The following is a 17777-nucleotide window of genomic DNA, read 5'->3' as shown; positions in this document are numbered from 1 at the left end:
TTTGTAGACTCTAATGCTGAAGAATGCCACCCTCTAGAGAGAGCGCTTTTCATGATCAGGGTGTTTACTGAGGTGTCTGATGAGGAGAATGCACACAGTACAAATAAAGAAGCAAAGGAAAATTGTTTCTATTATGTCTCCAAGTCTCCCTTTTTGTACACGTTATGTTTATGATTTATGATGGCCAACACATGTGTCGCCCTGCTCTGCGCTGCATTTTGTGATGAGTTGGATGGAAACACAGGCGCTGTCTTTTTCCCCTGGCTTTTTTGCTGTAACTCTACTTTTGATGACATATTCCTTTGCATCTTTTCACAGCGCCAGGGCGGAAGAGTAATGAGGGTGTGTGCTGCATTAACTTATGTAATGGCGAGTGTGAGGAGGGGTGGGATGGGTGGGCAGTGAAGGAGGAGGGGGAGAATAGAAGAGTGATGAGCTCATGCTGCTGCACTGCAGCTCTTATATACACGCTCTGCACCTTGTGGTCGTTGTGCATGTGCAAGAGTGTGCACATGCACAAATGCATGCATGTCTCGGTTTGTGTGCAATACTCAATTAAACGATTGATTAACAGACACGTTGGTATGCACGTGCAGAGACAAAAAGAAGCGCTCATAATGGCACAATTACAATTAAATTCAGTGGTCTGCTGCAGAATCTGAAGGATTTCATGGGATGGGCTTTGCATCTTTATCGCTAATCTTTCTCAATGCTTTGCTATGAATGGGAACCCGTGTGTGTGTGTGTGTGTGTGTGTGTGTGTATACAGTGTCCTGTGCCTGCACTACAGTAGGTACAGCTGTGAACAAGCCAAGTCTCCAGAGCTGAGGTTGGGAATTGCTGCTAATCCATCAACTCTTTTCAGTGACAAAGCAGACCCTCATTATCCAGAGTGTGTTTTGATTCATGTCAGGAATGAGCGAGGTGGGGTAGGGTCAGGGGATGGGGGGGGGGGGGGAGTTGATAATAGCACGACGGTGGATAAATGGATCAAATATTGCTCTGGGCAGAAGACTAAAGATTCGAACATTATTGTCCAAGATACTGAAAGTTAATAGCACGGACATGATCTGTATACTCTGTGGCTCTATTATTTAGGGCTCATTAAAAGCAGAATTTCACAACTTTTCATCCATAAACAACACAAATCTTTTGAATGCATTGCATGGGCCCATGACTTCAGCACCTGTCCCTGTGTGACAGTGAAATAAGCATGCCGTCAGGAAGGCTGGGGCTATGTCTGGTAAACAGTCATTAAAGTGAACTGTTTATCCTGATTGCACTAAATGCTCTGAGCTTTGTGTAAATGCAGGCCTGTGTTTTTGCACGTACACAGACGTCTATATCTTCTGATGTGACGGACAGTTAATTTCTCTCTGTTGCCTTGACAACTGGCCTCAGAGATCACTGCATTTTGCATGCAATTGTGATAAATCCTGCTTTCAATCTATGAGGCAGCGTCCAGAGAGACGCATCTAATGCCTGCATCACTCAGGTTCCCATAGTCACATGACTCAGTGACATCATTCACTCGGGTTCATTCATGCCGTACACATATTGTCTGTTTGTATTGATTTACTTTCTTGGAGACTGCAATTAATCTGCCCACAGAAAATGAATCACTAGTGCACATGAGTTAAATTATTGATCATTTTCAGTATCATTATTGTTTATAGTTACAGTGGGAAAGCATGCGTTTCTAGACTGTTCCTTTCAAATGAATGGGCACTTGTAACAAGGCTGAGTCCTTGCTGCATGTCAACTCATCTCTCCCCTGCCTCTCTGTCTCTCTCCAAGCTTTCACTATCTAATAAAGCAGAAATGTCCCAAAACATATCTTAAATGAAGGGGCCACTTTCTGACAAATGAGATCAAACCGGTCTCCTCACACAGACACGAACATGTCGGCCCGCAGCCTAAATGTGCTTCCTTTGGGAACTACAGAATAATTCCTCTCTCTCACTATCTGCAGCCCATTGCTCTAACTCCTCTCTCCCTGCACATTTTCTCCCTTTTTTTTTAAAAACAGTTACCCTCCCACTGCTGCTCTATTTTGCATTAACTTGGCCCCTCTTGATAAAGACAAGTGGGAGAGTCTTTTGATCAGTCATATATCCCTAAACAGCCTCAGTGCAGCGTTGACTGTGCACTAGCACCATCTTATGGTGGAGGGACTTCAGGACAGAGACTATCTCTCCCGGTGTGTGGATAGTCCCACGGCTTTGACTGCATTCTTCATAAAGAAAAAAGACAAAGTTACGCGTCAAAGTTGTCTCTCAGTGACTCGATTAGGATTAGCTGTGAGTAAGTCAAGGGCAAAGAGCTATGTAATTAAACAATTAGAGATATTTTAAGTCAAATAAATGAGTAGTCCTAAATGCCACTGTGAGCCATCGGTGAGTGGAGAGAAGACAAATTAAGGCAGATGGGGGATCTTGCCTTGTCTGGAGTCCCACAGAGGCTGATTCAGCCTTGAAGCCTGTCTCTCTGGCTTTTCTCCCAGAAAAAATGCTATTGAGATTTACTGCCAAGGTTTATTTAACAGTTCTGATATAATAATGATTTTACAGGGCAGCAAAAGTACTATATTTTTAGTAGAATGACAAATGGCAGTAGGAGACACATTGCAAAACTATTATTCCTGTCCCGGATACATAGCAACGAAGGTAAAAAAGAAAGTATCTGGATAACCGTTTGATTCTTTAATCTCGTCTCTTTTTGGCCTTGCCGTGAGTATTGACGTGTATTCATCAGCTTTGGCCAACTGGACAGAACTAGCGTGAGCACGATACAAAAGCAGAGGGAACATGGAGAGTAATCTTAGACGGTGTTACTGACAGATACAGTGTCGGCTCTCTTAGTATACAATGACACAAAACCTGTTTCTGTTTGTCAAACTTAACGCTTTATATTTGACGATGTAAACTAAATGCGAATCGTACTTCTCTTCAGATATAAAGAGATTGTTAGGTGACCTGTTATCTAACTGCATTTTGGATTGTGCTCGGGCTGTCTGAGGATGTGTTCTGGTTGAGAGCTCAGCTTTCCCCTTCGGCAACACCATGTGTCCTGAAGAGAGAGGAGAAAATAAAACAATCGGTGACCTTGCAGAGCTGCAACACGCAGTCTCCGGACATGTCCCCACTGAACCATAGATATCAACACAGCAGCTGAATAAATGACCACTGACTAGGGTAAAGGCATGTCGGGGGGGGGGGGTGAGAACGAGAGGACAGCTGATGGTGGAAAGAGAGAGAGAGAGAGAGAGAGACGGGCTAATGAGAGGAGAGATTCAAAGAAAGAGTGAGGCTGTGAGGTGCACAGCTGAGTGAGGCAGGGGGAGGGGGCTCTGTGTGAGGAGAGCCTCCTCTTTTCATTGACGTTTAGGGGAATGTGCTGATTAGTGGAGAGTAAATCAGTCAGATGGAGGTTCCCGGTCTCTTGTGCCTGACAGAGCCAGTCTAGCTTTTCCAGCAACCACGGTCACCTTTCCTTTCACTAGCAATTTGTCATCAAAGCCTGGTTCTTGTTTCATAGCGCACGGGCCAACCCAGAGACAGATGTGTGGAGGTAGGTGGGCTCAACTCTGAAGGTGTGTGTGTGTGTGTGTGTGTGTGTGTGTGTGTGTGTGTGTGTGAGAGAGCTCTCTGGCTGTGAAGCGCAGGTCCATATAGGTTCTGTAACAGAGACAGCAGATGTTTACATTGTCAGACACTGCAGGTGTGTGGAGAGCTGGGCGTGCACGAGAGTAGTGAGGAAATTATATGGCAAGAAATTGTTTTTGTCTTTTATCAAGCAAAAATACAAAACATTCTCTGTTTCCGGTTTAATATAATTGGAAATTAAATACCTTTTTCTAGTTGTTTTTAGACATTTGGTCAGATATAACTGTAACAACTTGGAAATGTTCTCATAGTTTATAGACTTAACCATTTATTTCATCTAAAGATAATAATAATAATAATAAGAAATAATAATCAGTTGCTGCCCTACGTGAGCGATGAACAGAATATAAGGACGATTGTGTGAGTATGGGACAGTATGTAGCATAGAGCCGTGGATGCTGGTACACTGGGGTGCCGACGCCGCTGCTCTGTAGTCTGATGTCACATTCGCACAGTGCCAGCAGGGAGGGAGAGTTGTTTGTGTTTATTTGTGCCTCCTATTTCAAGTCAATCTACATCTTTATCAAGCTGCACTGTATATTTAATGTGTGATTTTACAACTGCTGTATACACCACAGAACTGTTTCGGCCCTTTAGCTCTCCGCCTCTGAACTGCCCAATGCCAACATCTTTCTGACTCGCAGCACATTCCTGCTGATTGTCCTGCTCATGTCAAGCATCCTGTTGACATCGTTTCATTGGAACCTATAGCAGGACCTCTGATGATGCGTTCATGACGAGCCTGTGTGTGTGTGTGTGTGTGTGTGTGTGTGTGTGTGTGTGTGTGTGTGTGTGTGTGTGTGTGTGTGTGTGTGTGTGTGTGTGTGTGTGTGTGTGTGTGTGTGTGTGCGCACGGTCCACCCGGACCTGCTCTCATTAGACCTGTTCACAGCATGGATGAGAGAGGCCATCATTACAGCCACAGAGCGTGAGGCGGCTTCTCGCTCATCAGTCACGCTGTATGTGCGAATACAGAGCTGCACTGTACTCGATGTATACACGCTGCTTTTTCTCTCCTGCGCACTCTTGCTCCTTATCACGTGCAATTCACCCCCTTCCTCTCTGTGTCCTCCCCTCAGTCCACTTCTATCACCCCCCCCCCCCCCCCCTTATCTCCTCTTCCTCTGTCCTGTGTTCACACTCCATCAAGTCACATGTATTGTTATCTTGTTGCTGAGTTATGTTTTTGTGGTAGAACAAATAAAAGGCAGAAAAACCCCTCTGAGATCATTAGGCACAGTGAAGCAGCGATGAATCTCAATTTCTCTTTATTACACAGAATCCCTCTGTGTTTCATCATTAAATGCAAAGTTATTGCAAAAAAAAAACCCCGTCAAACTCTTTTTTCTGGGTACGCTGCTCATTATACAGTATCGTCCACCTACAAAACCGCTAAAGTTAGGTCTCCGAGCTGCTTAAACATGATGCTGAGGAGCAAGCATCTTAACCTGATGCTGAACAGAGACCATAAAGTATACCTGTCACACACTCACTGGACCTCCTGTGCGACTCAAAGCGGCGGTGATGACTGAGCTCTTAGTGCTCACTTCCAAACGCATGAAGAGATCGTTCGAGGAAAAGGATCTCATCCTGTTATCAACGTTGGTTTCAGGATGTTACTGTGTTGCTGACTCGCCGTGTACCTCCTTCTGAAACGGCTCCTTCCTGCTGTCACTGCGACATCTTTGTGGTGTGCTGTACAATTTACCGGTTAAAGGTTTAAGTGAGGCAATTGACCTTATACACAGTGGAGCTGTTGAACAGCTGGGACAGAAGAATATCTGGAAGGCTGACACAGACTGTCTGGTCTACGGTGTCTTCTTGTGCTGGGAGGCCTCGGGGTAGTTAAATAATAGCTACCAGGCCGGCTGGGGAACTATAGCGTTTCGTAGAATCTGGATCCAACAGCAAATCAAATTTAGGTAACTAAATAGTTTTAGATCCTGTAAGCAACACAAGTGCTATAATCAATATTCTTATCTTAACAATGGATCAAATAACTACGACATTGCCTGAAACGATGAACCCACTGATAATCATCACCGCACTCTGCATTTCCCCGCAGCTCTGAACTTTTCAGCATCTTTCAGCTCAAGGTTTTATGACCTGCTCTCATCAGCGCTGCTTTCCCAGCAGGCTGCAGCACTTAGGTGTGGGTGGAGAGCTAAACAGAGATGAACAGAGAGGGAATAGTGGACTTGGTCAGAAACAAGACTCCAAAAGAAGGATAACATTGCTCTGTATCTGCTGGATGTGTAAATGTCCAACTGTTGACTAACACGTTTACCATATTGCCTTGCACTCCTTTCGTACCTGAGGTCATCCTGAGTAAAATGTAAACTCAAACTGCAGATGTGGGTTTAAATCCAGCTCATAATCTGAGGTAGACCAGATGTAAAACAGAGTCAGACTGCCCTTTACCACAGGCAAAATATTCCTTTCTTTTACTCTGCCATCAATACATCAAAAGTGAAAACATTGAAGTGAACTCCTGGAATCCAGACTGTAGCTGTACTGTAGGAGCAGCTTGAGGAAATAGACTCCACCAAAAGAGAAAACATTTTCATATGGCCCGTGTTGATCATAGATTACAATGTGGGTGTGAGAATGACTCTCTAGCGATGCAGCCTCCTGCTTTTGATTTAACATGAGGCTGTTAGGAAGTCGGGTTGATTAAAATAACAGTCCTTATTCAACCAAAAGAGCCGCAGCGAGTTAAAACGCGTCGGTCTCCTGGACGCACCCTCGACTTCTCAGACAAATTGGTCGGATCCCGGCAAAAAAGGGAGGTAGAGAAACATCCTCTCTGCCCAGCTGATATTTCCACATCCTCGTCCAAGCCCGTTTATTTTGGAAGTGTGTCTAATGGCAAACCAAGACTAAATCATGCTGGGTAAAAGTACAAGTGTTTAGTGCTTTGTCTCTCACTGACAACACAGTGACATATCTTCACATGATTGCAATTTGTGATACGATGCATAACTGCGGAAGGAGCAGTTGTGTTATCCTGTGGGCTCAGCGCGCCGGGACGAGGGCCCTCTAATAAGTAATTGAAGGGCTACTGATCGATGTGCCCTGCAGCCTGGAGAGACCTGGGCCGCGCTTTCAGTCAATAAAACAGTAAGCTTTATGGAGCGTACATCAAACCTCCAAGGATACAGCCAAGGTAACAGATTTACTCTGCGTATCAAATGTATTCCTCTGTAATGACATAAATGTGTCTTCTTTTCTTTTCTTTTTTTTAATTGTGAGACTGATCTGGGCTGGTGCGTCGTCTTAATGTTGATGAATGATACGGGTGGCTGGCTCGTCTCCTCTCGCCCCTGTAGGACTGTGTTGTTATTGAGTTTCATTGTGCGCTAGAAACCTTCCAATAAGCTTTTTGGTTGTTTTGTGAAATTAAAAGGAAGCCAAACGACATTAGCTGCCGTCAGGTACTTTGTCATAGAGATGATGAATGAATCCGTGCGCCCCCTTTTTATAACCCTTGTTTTCTTATAAATGCCCCCGGGACTGTCTCAAGCGAGGGTTATGGGAGGCATTGAGAGAAATGAAATAATAAACACGCCGCTGTTGTTAACCCCCTCCTCAAGGGATTTGTTATCATGAATTTAAGTCTTGCTTGTTGTTCTCAGAATGTCTCTCTCGCTCTGTAAAAGCCAGACTTCATGTCCTACCCGGCCCGCCTGAATGTTGAAATATAAGATCTGCTGACTTGCATCCACCAGGTCTTGTGGAAATGTGGTATGAATGGAACTTGCACACTCAGGATATCTTGTTCCACTGGAATATGTCAACATGAATCCATTTCTCAGCAGTCTCGTGACCTGCACAAAAGGTTTCCTCAGCTTCCTTTTACATTCCTGAGGAGAAGGGGGGGAAAAAGTGTAGATCGATGATGACTGCTTTATCTTTGAGCTTTTTGTTCTGTGATTGCTCGCTTTCCGGTTGTCTGAGTTACTTTCAAAAACCTGATTCAGTGACCAGCTAGTAGTTTGTCTTCTTTTTTTAAAATTTCTTAACACAGCGTTTGGCTCGTTTTCAACCTCCCCAATACGTTGGCATGCTTGTCTAGAGACGACGTACACAAGAGAGATGGGAATCATTAATTATTTCTTTTTTTAATTCTGCTTTCATTGTTGATGTGCTTTCAATTAATATTTAAATACAAGTGATCAAGTTTTCATTGTGGTTTCGGGACACACGTAAGCCGATCTGGAGTTTTTCTTATGTTCATTCTTTGATGACTTGGTCCGAAGTGGAAGTTGTTTTCGGCTTGGAGGTGCAGAGTTCTGGAGGGAAAATAAAAAAGGTCAGGATTTCCTTTGACAAATGGGTATCTGACGCTGCAGTTTCATTATTGGTCCAACCTCTTGTGTCTTAAAGGAGTACGAATTAAGGTACAAAGTTCTTATTTGATGAAATCCATTTAGATTTGCTCGCCGGTGCTCTAAGAAATATGTTAAAGTTGATCTAAATGTCTTGAATCACAACAGAACTAAGCTTGAAATGAGGTTCATCTTTACAGTAAAGGCTCATTACCTGCATTTCCATGTTAGAATTTATCATGTGAATTATATCTTCAGGTGACTCGCAGTGTTTGCACAGCAGGTCATGATACTGATAGCTGCCTTCACTCACCCACATCTGTATTCGGCCCTCTAGTTTTGGGCACTTTCTCCTGAAATAACATTATGTTTCCTGAATTATTCTATCAGTCAGCCTAATGAGAGTCATTAAAATGAAATATGTTTTCACTTCCAAGTCGAGCAGAATTAAAATAAAATGTTATGGGGCTCAGAATTATGACCGAACGATGAAGACAAATATTTTCATTCTGACATATCGACACATGTCATGGCCATCGCTGCAGGGTAACCCCTGTTGTTTAGCGGCTGTGTTTTCCCTGACTGGAAAGGCGTGATGGAACAGACATGAGAGGCTGCCTTTATACGCACTGCCAACACAAACAATGGCCAGTGCCAGTGAAGACGGCCGAGCCGGGAGGTGCTCCTCGAGGCTCAATAGCCGTAGTGTTTCTGCCGTGGGCTTCGGATGCCACAGAGGCACAGTCGGCCTTGCCAAGGGAAGGGCGGCAGACTACAGCAGCAAGTAACCGGAGTCCTGGCCGTGGAGTCCAGGGCCGAAGGAAACCAAAGCGAGACGAACTCTGCTAAAGTGATTAGACAGAGTGATGGTGGAATGTGCCATCGCAGTCTGAGTATTATAGGAATGTAGAGGTTTTGATCTGTTTCTCTTCAACGTTCATCCACATCCATGTGGCTTTATTATGTAGCACGTCGGGGTTCTATCGTATGGATATATACGAGTCCGTATAGTTGATGCTGAATCACTTATTTAAGTAAGTCATTAGTTCAAAACGTTCCGTGCAATTAACGTATGTTTGCCTGCTAGAAACTTATTGATGCTACAATCAGCTCTAAACCATAACACTATTTCACGCTCGACAGCTAATGAAATCTTGTGAGTGATTTTAAATGATTGAGCAACACAACATCTTCTTCAAGATCATCAGCTGTTTATTTGATCACTGATGCAGGCGGGCGGCAATGAATGGAATCTGATTGAAACAATTATCAGCCCTCCAGTCAATTTACTCAGTTCAACGATGTCATATAGCTCATGGCTCCAAATTGATTGCATTGCCAGGCGCACACACATGCACGTGCAAAACACACAAAGACACACACACACACACTGATAATTATTTTGGGAACATGTCTGGTATATGTCAAGGGATAGATTTGTTTTTATTCTCTAGGATTATGCTGATGGATGGTTCTTGGAAATCAGTTCTGAAATCAGGACAGCAGAGAGATGGGATTTCTTTTACAGTGTTTGGCTCTTGTTATACAAATTGGGAGTCTGTTCGATGATTGATTGGCCACCATGGTGCTATTACACAGGGAGGCAGATACTTTTGGAAGATTGTGTTGCGTGGCTTTAAAATGTTAAATAAAACTTTTACAATTTTTTTATTTCTGTAATGAAGAAGATTGATGTAAGACATTCTGAAGATCATCTTTGCCGTGTCACATTTCCCCAACACATAGTGAATGTAAAGCACAGGACTTTCTCTGTGTGACTTGAGACAGGTGTGAGTCTGCCACTGCCTCAAATAGATTATTGCACCAACCCCCCTGCATGTCCCCGCCAACATCTCCCAACCAGAAAAAGCTGGTCTTTTTACATCCTGCTGCTTTTGAATAACCCAGCCACCCTCCCGACTTGCAATCATGAAAAACACGCCTGACCTCCGTACTCCTGAATGACATCACTGCCACATGTCTGCCCGCAGGCCTAGTGTACATGAAGAGAGATCGTGTAGTATCACTTCTAACCAGTGGGTGGCACCGTCCCTCTGAGAGCCCACTGTGGAATGGGTCTCATCATGTCAAGTCTCTGTCGGGCCTGTTTTGTCTGTCTTGACTGTAGTATCACGCTCCTGTATCCATCATGACCACCTTGGGTATTTTTACCCGCTGTGGCTTTTGTCACATTTACAGTGATGAGCACTAACCACTGGAGACACCAGTCTAAGTCTTGCACTGTTTTCCATCTGACCTCAACGCTTTCACAATGTCATTGAAAAGCGCCGCCACAAAGGAACAGATAATGAGATGAAATCAGCAGGACATTCGATGGCCATTCTCTCCTGTTAATGTGTATTCTTCCCCTTTGTTCTTCACAGCATTGTTCGTCTCCCTCACTGAGTGTTTACCAGAGTGTGTCGCCTCACATGGGTCTATATTTAGCAGGGGAGAATAGTGCTGTAGTGTGTTTCTGTGCTTGGGTGGGGCTACGGTGAAGAGCTTCAGAGAAATATGCTATCTGGTAATGGAGTGAACTGAAAGGAAAATATTGTAAATGGACAAACGGGGCCTGCTTCTAATAATGGTAACAGTACACAATACACGACCTCTATCTGCCTTTTATATAGAGAGAGAGAGAGAGAGAGAGAGAGAGACAGAGAGAGACAGAGAGAGAGAGAGAGAGAGAGACAGAGAGAGACAGAGACAGAGAGAGAGACAGAGAGAGAGACAGAGAGAGAGAGAGAGAGAGAGAGAGAGAGACAGAGAGAGAGAGAGAGACAGAGAGAGAAAGAGAGACAGAGAGAGAGAGACAGACAGACAGAGACAGACAGAGAGAGAGAGAGAGAGAGAGAGATGGCATATGCAGCTCTTAAGTCCTGTTATTTTTTTTACAGAAAGGAGAACATAAACATCTGGTGGAGTTGTTAAGTTACGGTTTTGCTTGGTTTCCATTGTAAGGGTGTCATTTTATTCATGCATTTTCTCTTTCTGTGGACGGCAGAGAAATGCCCAGGACAAGTCGCTATATGCCCACGTTCATATTTTTGGGCAATTTAGAGTCTCCGCCCTACCTGACTTACATATGTGTTTGGAATGCAAGAGGAAACTCACGCAAACACTGAGAGAACAAGCAAAAAGCTCCATCCAGAAAAGACTGAGGAGCAAACCTGGATCCTTCTTTCTGAGTGTGTGAGCTACCCAGGTGCCATTTTGTTTGACATTTTTGAATACTAGTGTAAATATTTGATCTGGGTTTTGATGCAGATGCAAAACTGAGATTTGTTAAAGGAATAAAAACATGTTTCTCAGGTTTAAAAAGAAATGTTTTTGGACGGTAACTTCTTGGCCAGCGCTCCAGTTTTTTTTAATTCTAACCTGTGCCAACCGTATCCTGGCTGTAGACTCGTATTTAAAGTGCAGACATGAGAGCGATGCCGCTCTTCTTCTCATCTAATTCTTGACAAGAAAGAAGAATAGGTCAATAAGCCGTCAGTCCTGGTGGCGGGGGGAAATCTGGGCTGCTAGCACTTGTGTTAAAAAACATTTAGTTGCTTTGAAATAATGTTTTGACGATACAAAACGAATCTCAAAAGTCATCGCCTGCTGTTCAGCCTCCAGTTTCCATGTGTCTCGACAAACACATTGTTTCTATCTAGATTGGAATTACTAAGTGATGTATGAACAGAAGAAAGGAGAAAAGCCTCTCAGACATCACTTACAACTGATGATTTTTTATAATTCCCACAGGATCCCACGGGCAACACATCTGCTCTGGCTTTGCTGCCAGGATGTGAGGAGCACAGGCAGCATATCCTTTAATTACTCTCATTTCAGCTCTATTTATACATCTGCTGCCAAGATCCTTCTTGTGCACAAAAATTCTTTGTTCCTGAGAAATTATAGGGAAAATGTGTTTCTTTTTTGTGCGTCTTTGTTCCTCCTATACAAAGTCCTCTGTGTTCGCACCGCTATCCCGGGCCACTACATCTCATTCAGTATGTTGCATCAAACTATGACATCAGCCCGTTGTAATCGCTTCCAGACCGGGCGAGGGCTGAGTTTTTCATTTTGTTTTCCGTTTCTTAGCGTAGGCCTCAGTCGCTCAGAATCCAGCAAAAGCAGATAATAAGAAACGGTCCATGATGTCATGTAGACGGAGCATGCAGCGCCGAAGTCTTGTGACCAAGTTTCCAGGAAGCTATCACTTTCCCTTTTCCTCTGCTGTCTTCTCAGTCTCTTTGCAATGGGGAACATCCAAATGATTCTGTTCTTCAGATAATATTCAGGTACTACATCTGTGAGAACGAACCTGAAATAAAGGCTTTTGTTTGTAGCTGACCTGCGGATGCCTCTTGTCCCAAGTGTAATGTAAGTAACTTTCCTTACACTAAAACATAAGGAAGAGGAAAGAAAGGAGGGTAGTGGAACTGAAGGGGGGTTATAGAGTCGGAGTTGAAATGCAGAGAGACCATATGTATTGAGTTGAAGAAATGGCGTTTTATGAGCAAAGAGTGGGCCTCAGCTTGGAATTCACAATGACATCATGCTGGAGCAGAGCCGTGCAGCCGGGACTCGGGAGATGGAGTGGGCCTAGACGGAACGACTAGACTGGATCGTAACAGTAGAGGAGGGAGGAAGAGACACAGAGGCAGCCAGACAGAGCATTACACAGGCTTAAGTCTCCTGAAATGTGCGCAAACTTTTACAGCTCAGCTTTACCTGGAATTCATCTAATTAGATAATTTCAGCGATGCTTAAACTGATTCTGCCCTTGAGCCTCATGCTGAAACAATCATGACAGGCTTGGGGCTTATAAGCATCACATGCTTGCCTTCAAAATGAGGCCATGATATTACTTCATATCTCATTACCAAACAAATGAAGTCTAGTTAGCCTCTCCCTGTGGTCCGCCAACAAAATAAAGCCTGCACCGGGGCTAACTTCTAATATCATGAACACACTTTAATAAATCTAAACGTCTGCCTCCATCGGCGCCTCTTGGGTGATATAAAATCACCAAATACTAAATGATTGAATAATGATACATGGCCGTTTTATTAAAGGAGTGTCCTAAATGGGTTTTTTGCGCCCCTTTTTATTTGTGTGCGTTTCGTTTACCGGCACTCAAAAATAAATAGATTTTGGTTGCGTGATAAGGGAGATCTGTAAGATGAGTCGAGTATCTGCAGCGCCACAAGGCCTCAGCAGCTGTAGTCACCAGCGTACAGGGCCAAGGTCTCAAACTGAAATAGATCAGTTGGCACGTTACTGTCTGCCTGCCTGCCTTTCTGCACATAATCATTCTGCCTGAGTCACATTATTGTAAATAAGTCTGTGCGTAAATACCGGCTGTGATCCATAACACATGTGAAGACACTTTTTCCTTTTGGCTTTGCCTTGTTTTTCGTTTTGTACCTTTTCGTTTGAAGTCTCAGATGAAACCAATCCAGAGAAGGTGATCATTTTAGGGATGCAGACTTGTAATTAGAGGACATCAACATCTCCCTCCAGAAGTATGTGTGTGTGTGTGTGTGTGTGTGTGTGTGTGTGTGTGTGTGTGTGCGTGCATGCGTGGATGATTGGTGTCCCTGTAAACTGGCTCCATGTGGGAGCTATTCTCCCCTGTTTCCTGTGCCTGTTGTCATTAGGTAGAAAATACCTTTGACTTGGGGGCAGTTTACCCCAACCCCCATCTCTCAGAGGGGTGATTAGTCACTGGCCTGTCTCAACAACACTGTGAAGTCCAGAGACGAGGCAGTTTGGGGTCTGCTGCGAGTGTGAAGCTGGTGAGCTTTGCAAAGATGGCGCAATATGGGTGGCATTTTGGCTGTATGACATCCATTCAATTAAACAATGCTGATTTAAGGGAGGTTGAAAATAGAAAGGCTAAAAGTGGACAACTTCTACTCTGTTGTGATGTTATGCAGCAGAGAGACTCAGAATTCTCTCTGGTTCTTTCCTTAGTGCACATCATAACAGTCACTTCTCAACCCTGAAAGGCTCTATTAATAGAGGTGCTCTCTCGTATTGGCCATATCTAACCACTAAGTCCTTTTTTTCTTTTTTCTTTTTGTGCATAAAAAAGACTAACAAAAATGTACTTCTGACATTCAAACACTCCCAACTCCTGTCACTATCTTCTGCCTGTATGCCACTCATACTTTCTACTTTTACCTGTTTCTCCATCCCATCCCATTTCCACTTATCTACTTTACCTATATGCACCTAACTGGAACAAGCTGTCATTCACTTCCCCGCCCCCCCCCCCCTGCATACTCTCTGTACTTTTAGCACGTTGCTTTATCTCTCATTCCCAACCCTCGCTGTCTGCAGCTCTCCTTTTCATGTTTTCACATTCTCTGATAACATTTCTGAAAAATAAATTCTATTCCCCATGCCCTGCTCCAGGGTCATGTGTGGCTCCGTTCCTCGCATGGTTAGTGTTGTGCAGAAGATATTTCATTCCATTTTCTCTCTTTCTACCCAGCTACAGAGCCACCCCAGCTCACACACCCCCTTCCCTGCCTCCCGCCCCCTTCCTTACTGCTCAGGGCCTGGCAAGAACCCACACTCCCCTGTCTCCCAGCCTCCGCCCCCCTTATACTCCTACCAGCCCGGCACACGGAGGACAGAGAGGAAGAAAGGGAAAAAGAAGGAGCTCCATTTGTCTGTCATAGATTACAGACTGCCACTTAGCACTGACCATGTACGCCTACCATCCATAGGGAGCTGCTTTCACACGGCAAAGAAATGGGGACGTCTGCAAGAAGTATGCAGCTCCAAGCTCTAGCAGATGGCTGTTTTGAATTGTATCTGTCTGTTAGAGAAACCTTTTAGGCAGTAATGGGGACTGGTGAGGGGGACTGTTAATGTTTGGATTACATCGTTTTGTGAGTGCTGGACAGCATGTGGTGTTTGCAGTGTAATTCAGAGAAGACCCAATCGCTGCTGGAACTGGAGCTGAATGGCTGGTAAGAGTAATAGGAGAGTGTAAAAAGTCTGTTTGTTTTAGTGGTGTGTGTGTGTGTGTGTATATAGTTTGTGTATGTGGGTGCAGGTGTGTCATTGGATGAGGTTACACCAGGCTGCTAGAGCTCATAAAGCTTTGTTTAATAAACAACAGCGAGACTGTCTACGTATGTGTGTTTGCGAAAAGAGCTTGGATAACCTGCTGCGTTAACCTGCTGCTTTTGTGCTTTCACGTAATCCTCGATGAGAAGATGACAGGAGTAACGTGACGCTTCCAGCTAAGTCACGAAGATCATGAATTTTAAAGAGGGGTCTGCCATTTCAATTTTGACTCCCTCACAGTGGAAAACAGATCATGTCACCGTATGAGTGTGCTGTTGTGGTGTGTTTAGTCTTACTGTACAGAATCCATCTGTGAGTTGGATCAAACCCCCCCCCCCCCCCCGGACCCCCCCTGCTCGACTGAAGGACATTCCTGTGGTGTGTCGTGGCCCTCCCGCTTACTGGCTGTGTCTATGTGCTTTTTCATAGCTGGTTCTTCAAGGGCAGGTGCTGAGTGTAGTGATAGTTTAATTATTCATTACGGCAAGATAATGAGAGTCGCACTGTTGTTGTTGTTGTTGCTGTCGTCGTATGAGTCTTGACAGGAGGGAGGAGGAGGGACGCCTTGATTCAGACAGAATGAGGCCCGGCAGTTAACGCGGGGGTAATAATGATTTCTGATTGCTTTAACCATCGAGGACGTGGATGGCAAAACACTAAATCACACGTGCAGCGGAGTATGTTGTTTTAATTTGCTGCATCTGTGCTGTGCAAATAAAGCTTTTATTCCAAGTCATCTTGAAACATCACACCAATCAATAATCAGCAGGCTTCATGTCGTGTAAATCTAGTGTTTATGTTATGACTGCTAATTATTCTCAATACGCTGTGATTAGAGTTCTCAAGGAGAACTAAAACAGCTTAATAATACCTTTGTGCTGCGACATTAATTTGCTATTTGAAGTGTAATAGTCGGAGGAAAGGTTACACGTTTTACATGCAGATTGAAGCCATTCTGTAGTCAACTGTACCTGATGCATTCCAGTACAGTCAAGACTGTTGCTTTCTGGTCGGGTTAGACGCCAGGTGACAGTTAATTCGTAGAGCCAAGGACCTAAAGCTCTCAAACCGAAGTTACAGTAGTTATCAGCCACGCGTCTTACGAGGCTCCAGTCCACTGTATACCGTCTGCTGCAAACTCTCAAGAGTGAAACTGTCAGTCTGCTGGCCAGTGCAGCTCTCAAGTTTGCAGCTGTGTTGTACTATAAATCCCCAACCTGCTCCTCGTTGTCTAGTTATAGCCGTTACAAAATCATCCATTAGTATGGTTATTGGTGCTGAAATGACTGACATACCTGAGTGTTTACTGGCAGGTTTATACTTTAATGCTGGACTTCATCAACGTGTTACTGTGTGGTCTCCTAACCTTTTTACCTGCAAAATCCATTTCCTCACATCTGTGTTGTGAGGTCTGCTGCGTGCATCTGTATTTATGAGCTCTCTGAGTTGCTACGATGAGAGAGGGAGGAAAACATCTGCTTTTGTTGTGTCCGTGGCACAGGTTGTGGAAGAGTGTCTAATTTGATTTGAAAGGGTTACTTCACCGTACCTTTACACACACGGATAAACACAGCATTGGCATTGTGAAGGAATCAGATTTCCATCATCATCTGCAGTCTGTGCATCGCAAACAAAAATAAGAAAATGGTAAGATTAGACTTCCTTAGCAACTATGTTGGTATTGAAATGTAATATTGCCAACACAAGATATAATGTGTTCATCCAGCAACATTACTTTCTAATATAGGCCGAAATGAGGTCATTTAACCTATTGTAGGTCTTTCTTTAGCGACACTCTTTAAGAAACCCTGTTATTGGTATATGTGGCCAATATATATATAATTATATAATAATCTGGGTACTCAGATTACTGTTATATCTAGGATATTGCTCATTTCAATGGCTTTTAAGTTCACAATTCAACTATGCTTTCTTATACCGCAGAGAGCATCTCACAACACAAGTTAGAAGTTGATTGGAAAAGCATGCAGGCACAAAGCGGTTTGTAGACTTCTCCGTCTCCTCTGCGACTTGGTTTAGGAGTTATGTTAGTTCCACACTGCCGCTCTCTCTTCCGCTGTAGCTCCAGCCTGCACTTCATTAGCCTTCTTCTATTCCCAGAACTCCTGTAGATGTGACTCCTCTTTTCCGGGATGGAGGAATGTTTCTCCCTCAGGTCCGACTGATGGAACGGGCTGAGGCCTGGGCAGGGGCCTAAGCCTGTTTGTTCAGGAAGTGTTGAGAGGAAAGGAGGAGAGAGATGGTCGACCCCCCCCCCCCTCCTCAAACCACCCACAAAATCCCTGTATCCCATGGCTGAAAATCACTGCCAGCTGAGCTGACATGCTTATCCATGCCTACATCAGAAGTAACGGGGGCTCCTGGTGGATAAAGAGCCAGACTGAGCGACAGACACTGTTGAGCAGTTGTTTCTTATGTCGTGAGATCATATTTCAATGAGGTTACAGTCACTATCAGGAAGTAGTCCTGGCAGAAACATCATCACTTCATCCTTCAACCTCTCAACACTAATTATACAATCCTCATACATTATGGATACAACATGTTAATATAAACCACAATATGTCGGAACCATGTGGAGTCACTTCTGTCTCTCCTCTGGAAAAACGTCATGCCACTTCCTGCTCTGCTTTTGTTCAGTCCCTTTTTTTCCCTTCAACATCCATTATAGTTTTAAACATGAGCT

At 44.1% G+C, this 17777-nt stretch overlaps 1 protein-coding gene across 8 annotated transcripts in view; it reads left to right on the top strand.

The window, feature by feature from the left end:
• Nucleotides 1-17777, top strand: part of iqsec1a (IQ motif and Sec7 domain ArfGEF 1a) — an 81197-nt gene that overhangs the window by 47043 nt on the left and 16377 nt on the right. Inside the window, exon 1 of one of the 8 annotated variants that reach the window (XM_029436446.1) lies at nucleotides 14661-14970. The exons of the other annotated variants lie outside the window; for them this stretch is intronic. Coding sequence (XP_029292306.1) covers nucleotides 14906-14970 — 65 coding nt within the window. The 5' untranslated portion in view covers nucleotides 14661-14905. Of the gene's footprint in view, nucleotides 1-14660; nucleotides 14971-17777 lie in introns of those variants that run through there. 8 annotated transcript variants of the gene reach the window in all.

This window comes from Cottoperca gobio, chromosome 7 (assembly GCF_900634415.1).
Source record: "Cottoperca gobio chromosome 7, fCotGob3.1, whole genome shotgun sequence".
Classification (NCBI taxonomy): Eukaryota; Metazoa; Chordata; class Actinopteri; order Perciformes; family Bovichtidae; genus Cottoperca; species Cottoperca gobio.
The sequence above is the reverse complement of the archived record's forward strand: the minus strand, read 5'-3'. Positions and strand labels throughout refer to the sequence as shown.